General features: G+C 40.6%; 1 protein-coding gene across 1 annotated transcript in view; it reads left to right on the top strand.

Moving 5' to 3' along the window:
- CPNE4 (copine IV) overlaps positions 1 to 20,941 on the top strand; it is a 177,728-nt gene that overhangs the window by 138,668 nt on the left and 18,119 nt on the right. The window contains exons 9-12 of the mRNA XM_008577505.1: positions 4,645 to 4,778; positions 13,371 to 13,425; positions 16,492 to 16,543; positions 18,975 to 19,108. Of these exons, the coding sequence (XP_008575727.1) occupies positions 4,645 to 4,778; positions 13,371 to 13,425; positions 16,492 to 16,543; positions 18,975 to 19,108 (375 nt within the window). The remainder of the gene's footprint in view (positions 1 to 4,644; positions 4,779 to 13,370; positions 13,426 to 16,491; positions 16,544 to 18,974; positions 19,109 to 20,941) is intronic.

The following is a 20,941-nucleotide window of genomic DNA, read 5'->3' as shown; positions in this document are numbered from 1 at the left end:
ACAGAGGGTGAGTGAGCACAGAGGGTATAACTATTCATTCAAGAAGGATGACAGTGAAGGGAAGGCAAGAGAGAAATGGAGGATGGCAATCGTAGAACTGAAAGAGGGGAGACTTTAGGTTAGAATCTGACCATGAGCATTTCCCAGTGGAGGGGAAAAGATAAATGAAAGAACTGGTCCTGGTCAAAGCTTCTTATTCTTTTTTGGTCAGGGTGACTCAAGGCTTTTGGGTCCACTTCAGATGATACATGATCTGTATCCTCTTGCTAGGAAATGCACACACCCAATTTTGCACACAATTTTGGGAGCAAGGGCACCTCTGAGGACAGTCCTCATACCTCATGTGAATCCTCGGGTCATAAGGACTCTTCAACAACTGTCACATCACAGTCTTGGAGGAGGTGGGTGAAGGTGAAACAGAAACTACAGGGAGAGACTGGGTTTGGTGCATGGCACAGCCACTAAAAATAAAGCCATGTACTGGAATTTCACACCCAAAATACAAAATTATAGACAGTATAGAAGAGACAGATGCTATAAGGTATTTGGAAAGAAAATGGTAGAAGAATTAAAGATTTCCTTTGAAAGTTATTGCTTTTCAGGGGCACAGAAATGTTCATTGTAACAGATTTTTGCAGGGACAAGCTGTAAGCAACCTAAATGTCCAACAATAAGATAATGACTATGTAAATTACAGTACCTCCTTTAAATGGACTATGATAAAACCATTTTAAATTACAAAGATTATGTAATAACATGAGGCCATGTTTATGACATAACGTTAAGTGGAGAAAAAAAGAATGTAAAGCAGAGCTACTCTATGATTACAACTGTGGAAAAAATATATGTACCATAACTAGAAAGGAAAAGAAAAATAAAATATGACTTACCAGGCTAGTGGAATCCTGAGCAGTAATTTTTTTTCTTATTTTCAGCTGGCCATTTGTCTTTGTAATTTTTTAAAATTGACAGTGATATTGCTTATTACCTCTGATTTTATAATCTACATTTTAATAATATACTATGATATGATATAAGGGCAGCTAAATTTTTTTTCCCCCTGGCAAGTGATGGTTTTTAGTCTCCTTCATGAGTCTGGAGATAAAATATCTATCTTCAGGAGGTAGCCTTCTACCAAGAAGTCTCTGTGCTCTTTAAAGTTAGCATTAGTGGAAATAGAACAGAGTGAAAGGTTAGGTTTATTTTAGAAAGCAACAGGGAGGCAGTAAAGATGGGATTAAGCTGAGAAATAAAAGCTAGAAAATGACTGGAAAATGCCAGTTTGCGGAGGCGGATACCAACTCTGCCTGGTTCCCTGAGCTTGCAGAACCACCACGTTTTCATTTCTGGATATGAAGCATTTATGAAAACCTGCGGTTCTGGTATGTGCTCCAATCTTCTCAGCGAGCAGCCCAAGAACAGGCGCCTGTTTCTTTTTCCTTCCTCCCAGGAGGCCTCTCTCATATTCAGCAGAGCTGTGGAGCAGGTTTGCAAAACCTTGTAAAGTTAGAATGTGAAATGCTCCCTCCTCTCCGTGCAGTCCCCGGCACATGGAGCTAGTTCTGGGAAAAGGCTGGAAATGAATGACGAGCATCTTTCTTTGGGCGTTTTTAGCTTCTTACATGAAACAACCCCACTCTTTAAATTCTTTCCCTTCATGTGCCAAACGGGCCATTTGTGAGTCTCCTGGATATTGTCTAAGGGAAGCCGCTGTGAAACAGCTTCTGGTTATTTGCTGCATCTGTCTTATCACCTGCAGTCAATCTGCAAAATATCACATTCTGGGGCAGCTTTTTGGGGGGATACAATTTGGAGCTATACAATGAGCCTTGTAGATGGAGGGACTGTTTTGTCTGGACCATTTCTTAAACAACAGGTTAAATTCTTATTCACCTCTATTTCCACAAAACTTGAGAAGTCTCAGGCAGGTCATCAGCACATGAGACAGTGTCAAGTGCAGCACCAGGAAGTACAGGTGTGATGCTTTCAGTGGCGAGGAGTGTGGTGGTCCACAATGAAGGGCATCGAACACAAAAGTGAGCCGCAAGGTGCTCGCTATTGACAATAATGAACCAATACTTGCCAGTGATTTACCTTTTAGATAAATCAGAGCAGAATCGAGGTACTCTCCCTAGCATCATCTCTGCACTCTCCAGAATTCCCTAGAGTTCTACAGCACTTTCCTCAGTAAGAGAAAAAAAAGGTGGTTTTACACCCGGCCTTCCTAGCACTGCTTTTACATTTTAAACACTGTGTGCGCATGGACCAGATGCCATTATCTCTCAGGCGTGTCTCATCAGGAGGAAAAGGCTGAGGATTGTGGCCCTGTGAGTCGAACTTAGTAAACCTGGGAGGCCCCCAGATGCATGATTTCTTCAAACGCTGTATGTCAAGCACCCCTCAAGTGTTTCTCTTGGAGAAATTTTCCTGGAATTTTCTGCGTGTAGTTGGACCTCTGTGTGGCCGGGGCCTTGTGGTGGATACTGGGGAGCTTTACCCTTCTTCTTGCTCACAAAATACATGGAGGTTTCCCCCTACCTGTAGCTTTTCATCATAGTTCTTGATTAAAAGGACCTTCACCTATTGTTTCCTCTCTTTTTTCCAGCAGATTGGCTCTCATCTTCAGGGTGAAACCCACCTCAAAAGATACTGGATTTTGTTGGTCCCTTTTGGTCACCTCCAGTCATCCTTAGTAACACATTCTGGTTGCCCTTTCCCTACCTTTTACAACTTCTCTGGTCACAAAGAGCTGGACATTCAAGGCCGTTCTTTCCTAAATTACTGTACATGACTGGAGGTAGGGAGACAAAATTCCCTTCACTTTTTATGGGAATCATTATACCTATGAGAAGTCTTAATATGTTGGTCAAGACTTACATGTTCTTGTGGCTGTATAATGGTATAATAGAGAAGCATAGTCTTTGGAACCATACAGACTTGGGTTTAAACCTGGATCCACCCCCTATTACCTGTGTGACCTTCCTCACCTTTAGGCATCAGTGTTTCATCCATAAAGAGGAGTAAAAACCTCCACCTCCCAGAGTTCTTATGCAAACAAAATAACACACTGCCTGTAGAGCAGGTAGCACAGTGCCTGACGCACAGAAGGGTTTTAAAAAGGCTACTGTTCTCTTCCCTTTGTTATGCAGAGCAAGGGCAGCTAAAGGTCAGGGAAGCACTGTGAGTCTTCTTCATGTGACCTTTTCTTTTCACACGCTATTAGTACTAGCGTTTCGTAGGTACTGCCTTGTTAAAAACATCTGGGTATTCTGAAAACAGAGTCTGAATCCTGCCTAAATTTATTTTCAACATAGTCCTGTGGAGGCATGAAGAAGAAAAGGGAAAAAATCAGAGATAAAAACATAACTTCATGAAAGAAAGAAAAAGAGGTTGTAAGTGAGTTACTGTCAGCACATTGTTTTTCTTTTCTAGTCACTTTGATTTGATATCAGGGTTACAATGTCAGACATGAGTAACTTTTTTTTCTATCAACTTTGCTCTTTAAGAAGCACCAACAAAGCACATGGCATCTTTCTCTGTCCTTTCAGAAGTAACGTCCCACCTTAATAAATTCGTAGGGTATTCTGGTTATTTGTCATAGTAGAATTTACCAAATATAACACAAATAACGTCCCATCTTATGATCCCCGAGATCATATGAGAAAATAGAACCTTTCTGTCATTAGTGAGCCAATGAATGTGTTCTACTGTACCCCAGAAGGAAAACAATTTCCCTGGCGACTCCTCATTTTAACTTCCCCCACTTTAAGCTTAAGCATTTTTTGAGAGGTTTTTGCTGGGTTAAATTTTATTTAGATGGTGATGTTAGAAATCAGAAAAAAATGTTCCTTCTCACTTTAACGCCCTCGGGCTTAGGCACTTGCTGCTGTTTGTTGCTAAGAGGTGTTTGGTGAGTCAACTTTTACATAGATGATTATGATGTTGGGGGTCAAAAAACTTTCAAGTTGAAGGGTGATGACTACATAACAGCAGCAAGAGGTTTCCCTTCTCCACTTCCCACTCACAATGCCACAACATTCAGGCTTCTTCTTTGGTATTGGCAGGAGTTCCTACATGAATGGGAATCAAAAAGCTGAATGCCTTACACAGAGCTGCTGCTTGCAGAAAATGTTGTTAGAATCAGTTTAACACATTTCTCTGCAACTGGCCCCTCATGGGAATACAACAATGGCTTTGTTATGAAGACCATACCTTTAATACAGAATTTGTTAAGGGATCTTACCTATGCCTCAGAGATGGAATTGTTCTGCCCAGGGAGCACAGAAATCTTTTCTGTGAATTGTGAAATTTCAGGGCAGATATTCTATCCCCATTCTTCCAGCCTGATGACGTGGATCAACAGTACTGGGCTTTCTGACCTACACGTCAATCTCAAGTTCCATTTTAGACAGGGAGAAGAGAGGACATTGGGGAAGAGGGGATTGAAGACTGTAGAAATGGCCTCAGCCAAATTAATAACCAACTTTTAAGCTAATTAATTTCTTCTCTAACTTTCTTTATTAACAGGGTATGTATGTGTTGCTTTTTTTCCATCTGAGGCCAAGTCTCTGTCAAGACTGATCACAATTCCTGGGAGATAACATTCATTTTAAATCCACTGATTCTTCTATTTTTCTCTTCTAGGTAGCTATAGATTTCACTGCCTCAAATGGGGACCCCAGAAACAGCTGTTCCCTGCACTACATCCACCCTTATCAACCCAATGAGTACCTGAAGGCCTTGGTAGCTGTGGGGGAGATTTGCCAAGACTATGACAGGTAAGAAACTTCAGATTGGCTGGAACCTTGTCATCTTTCATGTGAGTTCACATGGTCCTTGGCTGATCCTTGGCAGAAGAGTGGAAATTAAGTCTAGCAGAATAAAACACTGCCCCAAATGTTTCATCATCCTTTCCACACTTAGAGAAACTCAGTGTCTGCCGTGCTCACCAAAATCCTTTCTCAGCTTTCTTCTCTTAATTGGCTTACAAGACCACAGGACAGCAATTTTGGTTTCCATTTTAAGAGGTCTTAGTATGTGCCTTGCTGCTCAAAGTTTTTTCATGGACTAATAGCATTCCAGACCTACTGAACTAGAATCTGCATTTTAACAAGATCCCCCAATGTGTACTTTAGCATTTTAGAAGCAACAGAATTACTGGACATTATTGCATTTAATCTTCACATTACCCTTATATCATAGATATTATTTAAAAGAAAAGGGAAACTGTACAGACAGTTTAAGTATTTGTGTAGTGTCACACAGCCAAAGGCAGGATTTGAACCCAGATCTATCTCACTCCACAGCTTAAGTTCAGAAACACTGTTTCACTGACCTCAGAAGCTATTGGTTACTTTAGCAGAGGGTGTGTGTCTGCCATGTGCATGCCCATGCAAATGTATATGTGTCTGTATGTATGTATATAGAAAATGTGATTTTGAGATCAGATCAATATTACATTTATTTTTACTTGTTGTCAAATATTGATTTTTCCCACCAAGAGAATTCCCTGTAAGAACTAATTTACATAAATTACATTAAACTGATGTATTCTGCTTTTCCAGCATTTCCAGGTTGAGGTGAAGAAGTTCAAGTGTTTGTTCTAGAAGGCTCTTTGAGGTGGAACCAGTGTAAATATAAATGTGTGTAAATCTCAGTTGATTCCCTGACGTGATTGTAAGACAATGCTAGTTAGTAATGAGAAGGAACTAATTGACCTTTTAAACTAGGAAAATAAAGAAAGCAACTCTATTCTCCAGCTTTCAAAGAAATTTTAGGGGCTAAAATGATTTCTGTTCTTTCCAGTTTCATAATCAGTGATAACCATATTAAAAACGTATTACCTCACGCACCACAGCAAATGACACATTCTTGTTGCCAGAATGTAGAGAAACTAACAGGACAGGTAATCAGTCTCCTGCCTGCTGGCATCTCTGGGTTCAGGTTGGTCATCAACAGTAACTCAAACAAGGCATGAGGGCAGATGGGGAATGAATGAACGGTTCCAGTAAAGTCAAAGAGCTTTAAACACTCAGGACCTTGCTGACACTCCACCTCCTGTACAGCAAGGACAGAAGGCAATAGTCATTTTAAGTTACCTTGCGGAAGTGACACTTCTTATACCTAACCCTATACCTAGTGAAGATAACTTGAGTTTCTGATTTTTCCAGGTCCAAATACAGGGAGGATTCCTGGAGAGGCTTATGTAGCATGGAGATTTCTACTAGGGAGAGAAAAGACTGACAAATTACATTTCCACTATGTCAAACATTTCTCCAAACTTCCCCAAGACACAAAAACAGTAATTCCCGCCTTCTTTCTATGGCATATACAGACAGAGACACACACATTAATAATCTAGTATAACAATGTATGCACATGTGAAGGGACAAGAAGAAGGGGAGAGAATGTCTTCAGATTCTTAACTTTTAAATCTTGAAATGCTTATAAAACAGACAAATTAGGTAAAAGCACTTAACAAAAAAGTTGACTCTAAATCTGCAGAGAGGAAGGCAGTTCAATAATGAATTCTGAAGAGAAGATTGGTGGGTTGTCCAGAGATTGAGATGACAAGGCTCAGAGCCCCCATTGTGGTTCTGCAGCAGATTTATTGGATGGTCTGGAACAAACTGCTGAAAGTGTCTGTTTCCTGATTGCCTCACATGCAAGATGCAGGTACTAGAGTCAGAGGGACATGTACGTCTTTTGAAGCTTTTATTCTTTTAGAACGTGAACCAGACAAAAGTCTGAAGCACATTTTGCATTCCCTCAAAAATGCAGAATAAATATAAAAATAAGATACGACACTTTAGGAGGGAGGTGAACAATCGTCATGAATAATTCTTTCTAAAATTTTAATATGGCAAGACCAAAGTTATCATCCCCAACTGACCAAGAATATTAAACTTCTGCAGCTTGGTGGGGCAATTTTCTTTTCATATAAAGGCAGATCAATGTTAAAGTGGACCAATACCTAAGGAAGAAAAGCAGGATTGAAAACCCTCAGTGCTCTTTTTAAAAACTCCCTAGAAGAATGTGTAATGCAAGCTGCTCGCTTGAAAACTGACAAGGTTTCACAGTTTCTCCTTGTGTGGGTGGAGAGACAATGGACAGGCAGAGTCAGGAAATTTCAAGTCGGGACTCTGGAATTAATTTATTCTCACATCAAAGTCAGTGAGGTTGATGCTCAAAAAGAAACACGAGTAAAAACTGACAGAAGGCATCGCCCCCCTCCTGCAGCAACACAGAGGGTTTTAATCCCCGTGAGCCTTAGAAATTCCCCGCAGTCTTTGACAGCCAAGAGTTTTCTTTCTGCTACCAGGTGATCCATGAAGTAGAACAGCTTGAGAGATGCTTGAAGTTCTTCTCAGGGTGGCTTTGAAGGGAAGCTCTCCCCACATAGCTGGTCCTCAAGCCCAGAAGCCAATCCTGCCAGCCCCTTCTATCCCTCAGCCTCTGAAAGAGGTGTCACTGCCGTTCTCTCTGCCTCGACTCCCCAAACATACATGCAGGCACGCACACAAACACACACATGCATGCACTGTGCGCACACACACGCACTCACAGGCCTACATAAGCTCCTAAATTCCCTGTTGGTTGTAGCATTTCCCCAGCTCCTGTAAGCATCCTGGTCTCCTTAGGCTGCTTGAGGCCAAGGTGACATCCTTTCCTTGGGGCCAGCAGGGATGTGAGTCTCTGACAACCTGAAATGTCCTTTAATAAAAAGGCTGGCCTATCTGCTATCAAGAAAGTATAGAAGCTTGATACATTGTGTGGAAGTACAGACAGCCATTGTAAAGAAGTGGCCACCTGGCATAAGACAGGGATATCTGAAGCCGAGGTAGGAATCTTCCTCCACAGTGTTCTAGGTACAGTTCTAAGAGACAAGGTTAGAACTGGAATCCACTCTGACAAGTATTTTCAAGTGCAGAGCACTTGGTTAATAATCAGAATCAGAAGACAGGTTCATATCATAGTGCTATTTTGTCCACTTTACCAACACCAGTGAGCTGTTCTTAGCCTTGGCTGCCCATTAAAACCACTTGCAAAGCCTTAAAATATGCTGGTGCCTGGGCCCCACCCCAGAGACTCTGATTTAATTGTCTTGTGTGCATCCTGAGAATTAAGATTTTTTATTCTAGTGGGTATTCAGGATTGAGACCAGAGTTAAATCAGGAGAGATGGGTCAGACGGAATGTCTAAGAATCTACACAGCATCTGCTAAGTGCCAGACACCTCACATGGTGCTATACAGACAGAAAAATTAATAAAGCACGATTTGTCCCCAAGTGGTTCATAGTCTCATGGGAGAGAAAGGCATATAAATAAATCTCAGTATGGCCAGGGCAGCCTTGCCCTGTGTAAGGATGGGAACTGCATAAAGTAGGAAAGAGTTAACTCTATCCTTTGTGGGAAGAGGGGAGGTTAAGGGGGGCATCCTTGGGATGGTGATTTCTGGGCTGATCCAGATTTTGCTAATTCTGTCCTTTGTTGTTATTAGAACATGGATGGACCTATAATCCTGAATCATTAGATCAGACCAACCTTCTATGGAGGACAGATTCAACAGGGGTGACAGGAAGAGCAGGGGCTCCCGGTGGCAGGAAGCCCTGGGTTCACACCCCAGCTCTGCTACCTCTATTCTTAGGAGGTTTACAGTCTCTGGGCCTTGGTTTCCTTGACTGAAAATTGAAGATATGTCTAACTTCCCTTGCAGAGCAGATTAAGGATTAGATGTAAAGTGGCTAGAGCGAGCACAGTTTCTGCCTATTGTAAATACTCAATAAATGGTGGAGGCTATTATCTTTAAAACCCTAAATTTATTTTTAAAAAATAAACAGACCACAAAAGGAGAGGAGACTATAGTGTCAAATCTAAAGGTCATCTTGGACAAATGACCTTTAAAGTTTTTTTGCTCATGTACCCCTGAAAGAATTTTATAAAACTGTATAATCCTCCTACATCTTCATTGAAATCCAACATTTTTCATCATGAGTTTAAATAGTGACAAAGACATGAAATATCTAGTGTATTGTAAATATGGACATTTAAAAATAAAACTCTTAGGTAACTCTCAGGAGTGTATCCAGTAGACTCTAAATACTATAGCTACTTGATATCCATCATCATCCATTTAAAAAATACATGAACAACTCTTCAGTTTGAGTTAAGAATTTTAATTATTCCTTCTTTTTCATCAACTTATATTTCCATTTCTTTCCCTCATAGAATTTTATCCTGATATATCTAAATAAATTTGATTTGAAATTACTTTATTGATCATTGTATGATACATATCTGTAATAAAAATATGCATATAAATTTAAATTTTTTAATTTCTAAAATTTTTTATAATGAAAAGACTCAAAGGATTTTAAAAACATCTTCTAGATTGAGTTTTTATTACAATTACTATTAGTAAATAATTGATCAAAATAACATAAGTATACAGGAAATTTCAATACCTAATTATTGTCTATAAAAAGTAATAACTTATTGGAAATCAGCTCTTAATGAAACAAACAGTGAGGTTTTTTTTTCCAATAAGTATACATATCTATGAATAAGTGCTACCTATTACTAGAATGGGAAAGTCTAGCATCAATTCTAACCAAATTTTTTGTTTTTATCAATGTAAATACTAAGAAAACCTGTTCTTATATGTACAGGTAATCCCAGGTAATACATAGAAATGGAAAGAGTTTGACTGACAGTATTACTACTTAATTCTTTCAAATCTAGTTATATGCCCCCAAAAATCACATAATAGCCAGTCATCAAGATGTTTTTTTAATGATCTAACAGCTGACATCAGCAACTTTCTAAAATTTTTTAAAGCAAAAATTGGCAACTGCATGAGTTGCAGAAAGATCTCATCCCTGGTGAATCACTCATGTTTAGACTTGTTTCTTTATTTGATGCTGCAGAATTTTTATACACTCTGGAGAAATGCCTCATGATGGTTAAGATTCAGAATAGGTAAAGGAAAAGGGTAATTGTGAAAGGAAAGGTGTGAATGGAGAACAGTTTTTTCCATCAAAGGTGTCCCTAGAAGATCAATTTCAGCAAAGAATACAGCAAAGAAATACAGGAACTGAATACTGATGTCCCCTCAAAAAAAAACCCAGCCATACTCCCATATCCCCAGAAGGGCTTTGTGTACCCCAGTTTCTAAGACCCCTGTTTTAGAGAACAGTTTTTATTTAATGTCTAGATGCTCTGAAATGCTGTATTGCTCTGAGTTAGTCTCCATTTCCTTATGGATACAATAATTTATCTTTATTTTTATTAACCTTTTGCTTTATCTCAAAGTCTTCCTTAACAGGGAAGGTAAAAATACTGGTTGAAAACACTTTCCATCTGGAGATCATTTGACCATGGTCATTTCTAAGAAGTTCAGGACAGCTTTACTCGTTACCACTGAAGAACATGGGCTCTTTTATTATATTTTATACTATTTTTATTACAAGTAAGAAATTCTGCCTTTACCAATGTGGTAATATACCCTTGAATTTTCCAGATTGCCAGCCTTTGCCAATCATTTTCTCAAGAGTTGCTAAATAGCCCCTTTGCTTAGTGATGAATAGATCCGGTCTTGAGTTCTTTGAGGTGTTAGCATACCGAACTTTCTTTTCTGTTCAACCTTCCTTCTCTTACTTCTTGCACAATAAGACTCCTCTCTGACTAGTTTTATTTTTAGACAGGAAGAATGAATGTTTAGATCTATTGTGCTTAGGCTTGAAATTCTTTCTTTAGTATCTTTATTAGTTAGAGGCTTTGTGGTGGCTAACTTCACAGAATTTGTGTCTTGGCTCGTTAATCAGTCCCCTTTTTTAAGCAAGGCATTTTCCCTACCTTCCCACTCTTGAATCTCAATTACATAACAGTGCGTCATACTTAGCAAATTTCTGATCTCCAAGGGTAGCTTAGAAGTTGTAAAAGGAATATCATTAAGGCTGGGACACTGGTTGGGTGATTAGAAATGGATGGAATATTCCATCTCACCCCTCCTAAACTCATCAAAGAATAAAATAAAAGGTATGGAACCTCCCGGCTTTCTCTGTTTTGACTTCTGAGCCATCTTGGAGTTGAAAGAACCAGGACCCATCCTCCACCCAGGAAAGCCTTCTTCCAGACTTAACTAGAAAGTGTCTATGAAATCCCCCTTGGAGACTCCTCTTCCCACATCCACCTGCCCTTGTTTTGGTCAAGGAGGAATTGCTAAGGCAGAGCATTTCAATATTTCCAAGGACTAGAAGTAAATTTTTGAGAGCTGTGGCCAATCCTTCATAAGCTGTTGTGAGTCTTTATTGATCAGCATTAATACTTTTTCTAATACATGCTAGATGCGATGCACCACAAACCCTTAATGGACACAACAGTGAGGAAAAGGGGGAGTTAGAGATTTTCTGGAGAATTTAGATGCTGACTTCAAAGAATTCCTGCTTCCTTATATCTCCCAGCCCCTAACCCCAAATTTGGCCAAGATGGCGGTGTTTTGGTAAAGTTTTGTCAAAGCCATCATTGGCTACTGATGAATTCTAAATCAATTAGGTGGCGATGAGTGAGAACCTGGCTTTGCTACTTTTGACTTCTCAGTCAGCCGGAGGGGAGGAGAAGTGTCCTCTTTTGCTTGCAGTAGGTGTTCAGGACAGTGAGCCCTAATCTGAATTCCTTTTTCTCCTTGACTAACTCTACCAAAACCGAGAAATGTAGGAATTTTTCCAAGAACAAATCTTGATTGCGTTCTTATTAGGAGAGGAGGTAAAAGGTAGATAGTATGAAAAAGACATGCACTCTGACAAGAGCAATATTTCAGAGCCCCATTGCAACATCCCCCTGATAGCATAAAATTTGCTTAAGGAGGGTCTTATTTATTGTCTAGTCAGGGGGCCCACTTACTGGAAGTGCCAGTAGGAAATTACATTTAATACTGTGTATAATCATTGAATTATATGGGGCCGGCCCGGTGGCGCACTGGATAGTGCGCCGCTTGGGAAGCGCGGCGGCGCTCCCGCCCGAGGGTTCGGATCCCACATACAGACCGGTTCCCGCTCACTGGCTGAGCGAGGCGCAGGAGCAACACCGAGGGTTGCAGTCCCGTTGCCGGTCCCTGGTCCGGTACGGGGGCAACACTGAGGGTTGCGATCCGTTGCCGGACATGGAAAAAAGACAAAAGACAAAAAAAAAAAAAAAAAATCATTGAATTATAATGGTATAAGAGAAAAGAAATGGGGTTTGGAACCACATAATCCTCCCTGGTAATCACCTTTAGCTACATATTTAGCCTTTCTGAGACTCTGTTTATCAATCTGTAAAACAGGAATAAGTGGGATTTCCAGGATGGTGTGAGAATTGAATAAGTATGAACATCATCCAGCATAGTGCCTGGCACACGGAATGTGTCAACGCATGTCAATTCTTCTCTTCCCCATCCTCTCACCTGTAGCACAATAAAGTTAGAGTTAAGACACATTACATGTGAATGAACAAATTAAGAGAGAAATTCCAACGCACATCAGAGAAACCAAGCCAAAGGACATATTTGTGATTTTCACAGTTTTCACAAGAATTCTCCCTTCTTCATACGGCCACACCTTAATAATCGATTATCTATTCATTAACTACTTATTCAGCACACATTCTATGGCCAATTCTAGGCAGATGGGGGATGGGGCAGTGGAGATGTAAAGATATTAATATAAAAGACAGGGTCCCTTTGAGTTTGGGAAACAAGAAAAGACATGTTAGCAATTTATCGCTGCTCATATGTGATAAGGACCCAATGAGCTGTGTAGATGGAACCAAGCTCTGCCAATTAGCCAGCCTTACAAGCTTTCCACTGCTTTTAAATATCTCCTTGGGTTCAGGTTTGTCTGTATTTGAACCCTGGCTCTAATTGGCAGCACGATCTTGGGCAAGTCACTTCACCTCCGGAAGTGTTTTCCCACCTGGAAAATGGGGAAAATGTTCTCTCCCTATAAATATTCTAAAAGATAACATATGCATGATCTTAAAACAGTCAACTGTCGGAGTTACCTAATTCATGATCACTTTTCAAAGGAAACAGAAAGTTAGGGTGGGGGTGGGACGGTCAAGTCTGAGGCCATTTTATTCCTTGATATCAAATCTAGGAAAAAGTTAAGGGGAAACGTTGTAGACTGATGACTGTAATGAACTTTTGGGATTGTTTTTGATTTTAATTATCCATGCAATTGCTATCCCACTTTACCACAGATAATCAAGAAGCATGAGTCAGCATTTGGCACAGTAACGTGTCCTAGCAAGGTAATGCAAGCTCATGTTTTTCTACCTCATTAGATGAGCAAATGAAACAACTTCTTTTTTCTTTTCTTTTATTTTGATTTCAGTGACAAAATGTTCCCAGCCTTTGGCTTTGGTGCCAGGATACCCCCAGAGTACACGGTGAGTGAGTGGAGATGGAATCTTCTTTCACTTTCTGTGGTCCAAGGATAACTTGGGTTTCCTTTGCAGTGGTCTCACTTTTTTGGCTGTTAACATAAGTGTGTTAGTAGCTCCCAAAGAGTCAGAAATGGTCTTCTGAGACTGAGAAAAACACTCAGGAAGTTGATCTACAGAGGCATAGAACCTATCAATTCAGATCTCCTCTAGGAAATAGAATCAAAATAGACCCTATTAGCAATGCCAACTGTGAAAGGTCATGACCACAAAGTCTACAAACTCCGTCCTCCCAAAGTATCTGAATATGAGTCCTGTATGGGAGACACAGTGAAGTGCTGAAGAAAGGACCATTATGGCTCAGAGAATTGGGAAGCCAAAAGGTTCTCATGAAGACACTGGAATCCTGCTGGGTTTTTTATACTGATTTCTCATGACACAAAGAAGGCAAAGATTGTGTGTAGAGAAATTTGCTCTGTGGTGGAGCTGAGATACTTTACTGTGGTATACCAGCTGCTCCTGTGGAACACTCTCCACAGAGAACTCAGCTTTCCCAAGTGGGCAGGGCCTTGGAGAGGCTAAGGAACCCTGCCCCAGCCTGCATCTCACCAGTGCTCTGAGGTCTGAGCTAAGGGCAAGCAACACTGCCCAGTCATCAGTTTCCATTCTGCTGACTGTGTCTGACCCGCAGGCCAGGAGGCTGATATTTGCTCCTTCATCAGAGCTTCAAGCAAAGGGCCTTCTCTTTTTGTGAAAGAGGGAATCAATCTCCCTGTCACTACTAGGGTGAGCAGTGATGGAGTGGCATGTCTCCCCGACCTGTCCTCTTTCTCGTTTGTCTTGTATTCCACACTGGTCTTCCTTCTGGGCATGGCTACAGAATTCTGGAAGCATTTGTTGGAAGTAGAGCATGTGGGGAGAAAGAATATAGAACAGGAGTTGTATACTGGCAGCCTCTAGACATGATTCAGGCCACAAATGTGTTATATATGACATGCTTTTTTGTTGAAGAATTAGGCAATTTCATATAAATCTCAGATTTCTGGCTTCTCTGGAAAAACTGAAAAACCTGGCAACACTAAGATTAAAAGATGACCTGAACTACACACACATACATGCATGCACGTGTGCACACACACACACGAGAGATCTTCAAAAAGTTCATGAAAGGATTAGTATTATCTTTTAATTCAATTTTCCACATACTTTTTGTGGTACCCTTACCAGAGCTGAGGAGATACAGTCCCCTTCAGAGGGGTGTCAGTTCCAGAATGTGGGAAGGTGGCTGCCACCTTCTTCATGGAGCTGCTGAGCCTCAAGACTGAAATGCACCTCAACAACCACCAGCCCAGCTTCCCAGAGATGCTTGAGTGTCCTTCACCACATACCCACCAGATGGTCTTTCAGCCTCAACTTGGCCCAACAGGGCTAATGACAGAGCTGTGCAGCATACCTTGTTCCAGACCTTTCTTTTCCATTCATGACATCTTACTGGTTCACTTCCTGAAGTGACCTATCCTTTTTGCTGTTTTCTGAAGTCTTTATGTTCGCTTAATCCCCTGGCTCCATTCTGTCTTTCAGCTAATTTACTCTTTCTGCTGTCCCAACAGGTATCTCTTATGTTTCCCCACTTCTGGTCCCCAACAGCCATTCAAATACCCCTTTTCTATGCCTAATTTCCCCCCTGCCCTGACAGGCACTGATGGCCTGACAACTCAGGTGCCCCCAAGAGAGTTTACAAGGTCACCACAATTTACTCCTTTAGGATAAAATCTCAGAGTATGTATTAGAACTAAACTACAAGTACCTCTGTCTTAGTTTGCATTCCCCTAGGAACAGACCTTGAGATAAGGATTTGGATGCAAGTAATTTATTTAAGAGGTGGAGGAAACCCCAACAGAAAGTTGGAAAATGGAAGGAAGACAACATAGGGTATATTATCAAGCCAGTTACCACTTTGAGCAACTGGAGCTTAATTCTGCTGGGGAACCCTGGAAGACAATATAGAGCACACACAGGCCTCAAGGTGTAAGGGAGATGGGGTATTTATACATCATCTTGTGTCAATCACTGATTAAGGGATGCTCCCAAGGGACATTTTTCTCAAAAATTTTAGTCTGTTACTTGTGCAGGCAAAGCAAGTTCTGGAGGACAGAGAAAAACTGAAGGTAAATAAAGCAGGTAGGATGGTTGGAAGCCAGCTGACTTTCCTAGAAGTGCTAAGAGCAAGGGACTATGAGATGAGAACCAACAGCATCACCCACGACCTCCCACTAAGAAACGAGATGTCTTTTCACACAGTGACCTATTTTATAGCCCCCCAAAAGAGTCAGAGCTTAAAAATATCCTCTGAAATGGAATCCTCCATAAAATTTTAAATGATTCAGTAAAAAATGTCCAGATGTCAGAGCATCTCTCTTGTTTTATCAGGTTTTTGGAAAGAAGAAAGTAAACAGTATATTATTTGACCTTGCACATAGGTCCTGCCAGGTAGAGAGATTTCTGTTAGATGATTGCAAGGTATATTACTTTATTGCTTTTCCAAAAGTAGAATGTGGTCTCTTTTACCTGTATATATGTGAAAATCCTCCTGCCCTAAAGTCCTGTGTATTATGTTAGAGTGGTTTCTAAGTGTCAACAGCTTGGCTGGAGTCTTTATAAGCATCACCATGTTGAGCACATAGCTTGGGTTATTGAGTTTTCTTGTTTTTATCACTGGGCCCAAATAGACCTCAGTCAAAGCTACTGTCTGTGACCAGTTCTCTGTAAAAGCTATTTGGACTAACATTTTTCTGAATTCTTTTCTCAGATTTCCTTACATGCTTTTTTCTCTTCTCTTGCCATCATCTATCTGATTGTAGAAAATTTTCTTGTCACCTCAGCTCCACAGGGAGTTTAGAATTCACCCTCCATCTCACATTGATTGTATAAGGGCTTAAAATGGTTCCTGCTACTTAACACATAATGAATGTAATGGGTATTTGTTTGCAAACTCTAAACCCCAGTGTCTTCTTAATGGATTAAAGTTGTAATTCTCCTTTTTTCTTTTTTTAAATTTTAATTGGTGTCTAGGTCTCCCATGACTTTGCAATCAACTTTAATGAAGACAACCCGGAATGTGCAGGTAAATCACAACGTGAAGGAAATCCAGTGTCTCACAGCCCTTCGGTTTGCACCTTTCCCATTTCAGTTTCTCTCCACTGATGTAGCATATCAGTCATGACTGTCCACAGCACAGAAGTAGGCTTTCCACATCCAAATAAACCATGCTACTTCAAAGCAACAGAGAGCCATAATAACAGAGAAGGAAAAGAAGAGCTGGTATAGACAGAATGCAGAAGAGGTCAGGAGCTACAGCAAGAATATTGATCCCAATCATGGATTTCTCTGGCCAAAACCTAATAGGGGGAATTTCACCTAATGAGCAATGATGTATCCCTCTTTCTGATTTTCAAGTTTTCATCAAGTATTTATTTTTTGTAACTTCCTCTCTGTGTAGGTACAAGGACAGAGGGAAACATGGAAATCATTTGACACTTTCAGCTTGTTGGCAAAGAACAGGCCTCAGTGACTTGGAACAAGTAGCTTCATGGTTTTGTGCCAGAAGGAGCCTTCTCAAAGGCTCTGGCCCATATTCCATTATTTCCAGCCGGAAGTTCCACAAAATAATGATGCTGAAACTGTGATGATAATTATAGTGATAAATTTTATTCTAGAATTATTTTCCCTGCTTTATAAGTAACAAATAGAGCCAAGTACATTTGTTACCATAAAGATTGTAAGACATATCTACAGTAGAAATGACATCTCTCTTCTCCTTCATGTCAAGGAGGAAGGGGGCTGAGCCAGGGTTAGTTCAGATTCAATGGAGTGTGTAAAGCATCTAGCAGTTTCTTTCACAAGCTTAGCACTTAATTCCCGAGAACATATAAATATCATCTGAACATAGTAACCTCTAATCTCCATTCTGCCGTTATTCCCTCCCACGATCCTTCATCCACAGTTTATTATGGTTTAGACTCCCCTCATCCCCAGTCTCCCTCATTCTTAAATTATAAGTGGTTTTCCAACAAAACAGAATGAAATATATCCCCTAGTATTCACCTGTTTCACACTCTTAGGATTTGTCTGCCTGACATTTTTGAAAGGGAAATCAAGCTTGCTTATCTTAGGGAATATCTTGAGAACCAAAAAAGATAAGGAGCTTCCATTCAGCATCACTTAACTTCAGAACCAGGCTGCACAATGATTTGGCATCCACCTTTAGATGACAGGCTGTGGGGCAGGGCAAAGTATATCCAGCACTTTCAGTGAGGTTAGGAGCATGTGTGTAAGGGCAGAACAGAACAGAACTTGCTTATCCAAGAGCCTGTTTGCAGTGCATGGTGGCTATGGAGAACAATCTCAGGAAGGGCTTGCGTGGCTTCCTCTGGCCCAAAACAGGACCAATGTGCTGTTTTGGAATAGAAAGGGGTGGGAAGATGAGCTGAAACATGGGAAGGCAAGAGAGAACACAGGCACAGACACCAGGAGAAGCCATGTGAATAAAAATCACTTGCAATGGGACTATTACTGTGGGATCAGGATTATAACATGAAATGTGCAGTCAAGAATTACCACATGCTGGGAGAAGCTGCACAGGCAGGGCTGTCTCTCCCCGCAGTGTCCCATCTTTTACTATTTCCTGGGCTCACATGGCGTCAGGGTGGAAGCCCTCCTTTAAATGAAGCGTTGACCATGATGATGACATCATCTATACCACAATCCCAGCAGATGAGGTACATCAGACATTTTCTCATTCATCACACACTTGGTGAGCATTTACCATGTGCCTGAAACTGTCTCAAGCTCTTTGGAGAAATACAAAAATGGACAAGTCATGATTCCTGCCCACAAGGAGTGTCACATCTGGAGAGATGGTCAAGGGTACACATAACTCTTATGGGTGGCCCAGGTGTTATATACTAGAGTCAACAAGGTGGTGTGTAAACTAAAGGAGCATTAAATCCAACTTGAGAGCCAGTCCGTGGCTCACCTGGGAGAGTGTGGTGCTGACAACACCAAGTCAAGGGTTAAGATCCCCTTATCAGTTATCTTTAAAAAAAAAAAAAAAAGCCAACTTGCCTAGATGCTGAGCACACAGCTCTTAGAGCCAGACAGACCTGGGTTTAAATCCTAAGTCTATATTCACTTGCTATATGACCTAGGGCAGATCATCTAACCTTTCTAAGCCTCTGATTCTTCACCCATAAAATGGATATAACATGTTTTTCATTATGCTATGAGGATCTAGTGAAATCTTATGAGTAAAGGGGGATATTAGGGAAAGGCTTGTGGAAATGGTTGCTTTTAACTTGAGCCTTAAAAGAGATGAATCATTTCAGAGGGAGAGGAGGCAGCAACACTAGCAATGTGGTATTCCTTTTTATCTTAAGAACATAAATGTGATGTTCATAAAGGCTATTTGGGGAAAGTTAATGCTTTATTTTTGTGTTTGATTATAAATATGTTTGGAGGGACTATGGAACTATTGATCTTTGCCAATTTCACTTTAGGAATTCAAGGAGTTGTGGAAGCCTATCAGAACTGTCTTCCTAAGCTCCAACTCTATGGTCCCACCAACATCGCCCCCATCATTCAGAAGGTTGCCAAGTCAGCATCAGAGGAGACTAATACCAAGGAGGCATCGGTAAGGAGCAAGGCGATTCACCTGCTAACAGGAGTTTACCCTTCCTCTCCTGGATATTGGCCATAACACCCATCCCACTCTGACAATAAATTCCAGCATTTCTATCATTGCGAATGTGATCAGGTGACTTAACCTTTCCTCGTCTTCAGTCTCCTCATCTAAAGAATGGGGATAATCAAACCCATCTCTGCTGGGTTGTGAGGCTTAGAGATGACACATATCAAAAGTCTACCACATTGCCTGAACACAGAAGACTCTCAGCAATGGAAGCTACTGTATTTGCTGAAATATATCATAACCACATCCTGTCCCTGGAAAGGAAAAAGAAAAAACGTCCTAACATAAGTTTGCTTTTCAATGTACCCATACTACAGATGGAAGCTAATAAGCACTGCCGACGTAAAACAATGTCTGATTCTGCCCCCTAGTGGTAAAGTGCAGGAAACAAAACAAAACAACATAGCAAGGATTTGTTTCCCATCAAGAAAATATATACCAAGGCTACAAGGCCAGAGTCTGAGTTTTGTCCCTAATATTTTAGAAGTAAATATATTACCATTACAGCTTTTTTATGTATAATTTTTAATGATATCAAGGTACTTATTTTTATCTTTATGACTTTTTCCCCCAAATTTAGTAGAATACTACTGATGTCTGGAATTCTCTCTGTAATTTTATCCTGGTTTCCAGGATACCACATTTGCATAAAGAAAATAATATACTGCTCCCTCATCTTCTTACATCAACTCATCTAACCTACTTGCACTGTACCCATGTCCTCAGCCTTCCTTCATGTTAGAATAGATGGAGGACCAAGCTCCTGCCTAATGTCAACCTCTTCTTTTGTGCACTGGAGCACATTCCCTCTCAGTTATCCAAGGGCTTTACTCTGGCAGTTATAGTCCTGTTCTTTCACCTTGTCGTGTATTTTTCCCCTTCCACTGAAGACTCATTCCTATTAGCAAGTAAACATCCTTTTTAATATATACATATATATATATATATCTTTAATTGACACATATTGATGATTGTACATATTTATGGGGCACAAACGTGTATACAATGTATGATGATCAAATCAGGGTAATCAGCGTAGTCATCGCCCCCAAAATATGTCATTTCTTTATGATGAGAATATTTGAACTCCTCTCTTCTAGCTTTTTGAGAACATAGCAATAAATTATTGTTAATGTAGATGCCTAGCACTACTGTAGACTACTGGAACTTATTTTTCCTATCTAGCTGTAATTTTGTACCCATTAACCGACCTCACCCTATTCGCCACTCCCCTTCCCAGCCTCTAGTAACCACAATTCTACTCTCTTCTTCTAAAAGCTCAATGTTATTTTTTAGCTCCTACACATGAGTGAGAACTCTATTAAGTGAGCATTCCATTGTATCTCCTGATTAAGTTGAAAGTTCTCCCTTGACCCCACTTTACCCTTTAGCTTCTAACCCTAACTTTACACTCCTGTAGAGCAAAACTCATTGAAAGAATTGCCTATCCTCGCTGTCTCTCTCTCTGTTCCTGTTAGCTCCTCCACCCGTTCCAGTCAGGCTTCCCTCCCCAGCATGCCACTGAAAGCCATACTTATCAAAGTCAAAAGTACCTCCAGGGCTGGCTGGTTAGCTCAGGTGGTTAGACTGCAGTCTTATAACACCAAGGTCAAGGGCTCAGATCCCCCTCCAAAAAAGTACCTCCATCTTGCAAACCAGTGGTCAAATCTTTGTCTTCATCTTGACCTATTGGTGGCTTTTGACCCAGTGATCACATTCCTCTCGAATCACCTTCTTCAACTGACTTTCGGAATACCATGTTCTACTGGTATCTAC

This window comes from Galeopterus variegatus, unplaced genomic scaffold (assembly GCF_000696425.1).
Source record: "Galeopterus variegatus unplaced genomic scaffold, G_variegatus-3.0.2 Scaffold1524, whole genome shotgun sequence".
NCBI classification, from domain to species: domain Eukaryota; kingdom Metazoa; phylum Chordata; class Mammalia; order Dermoptera; family Cynocephalidae; genus Galeopterus; species Galeopterus variegatus.
Note: the sequence above shows the minus strand (reverse complement) of the source record. Positions and strands in the feature narration are given on the sequence as shown.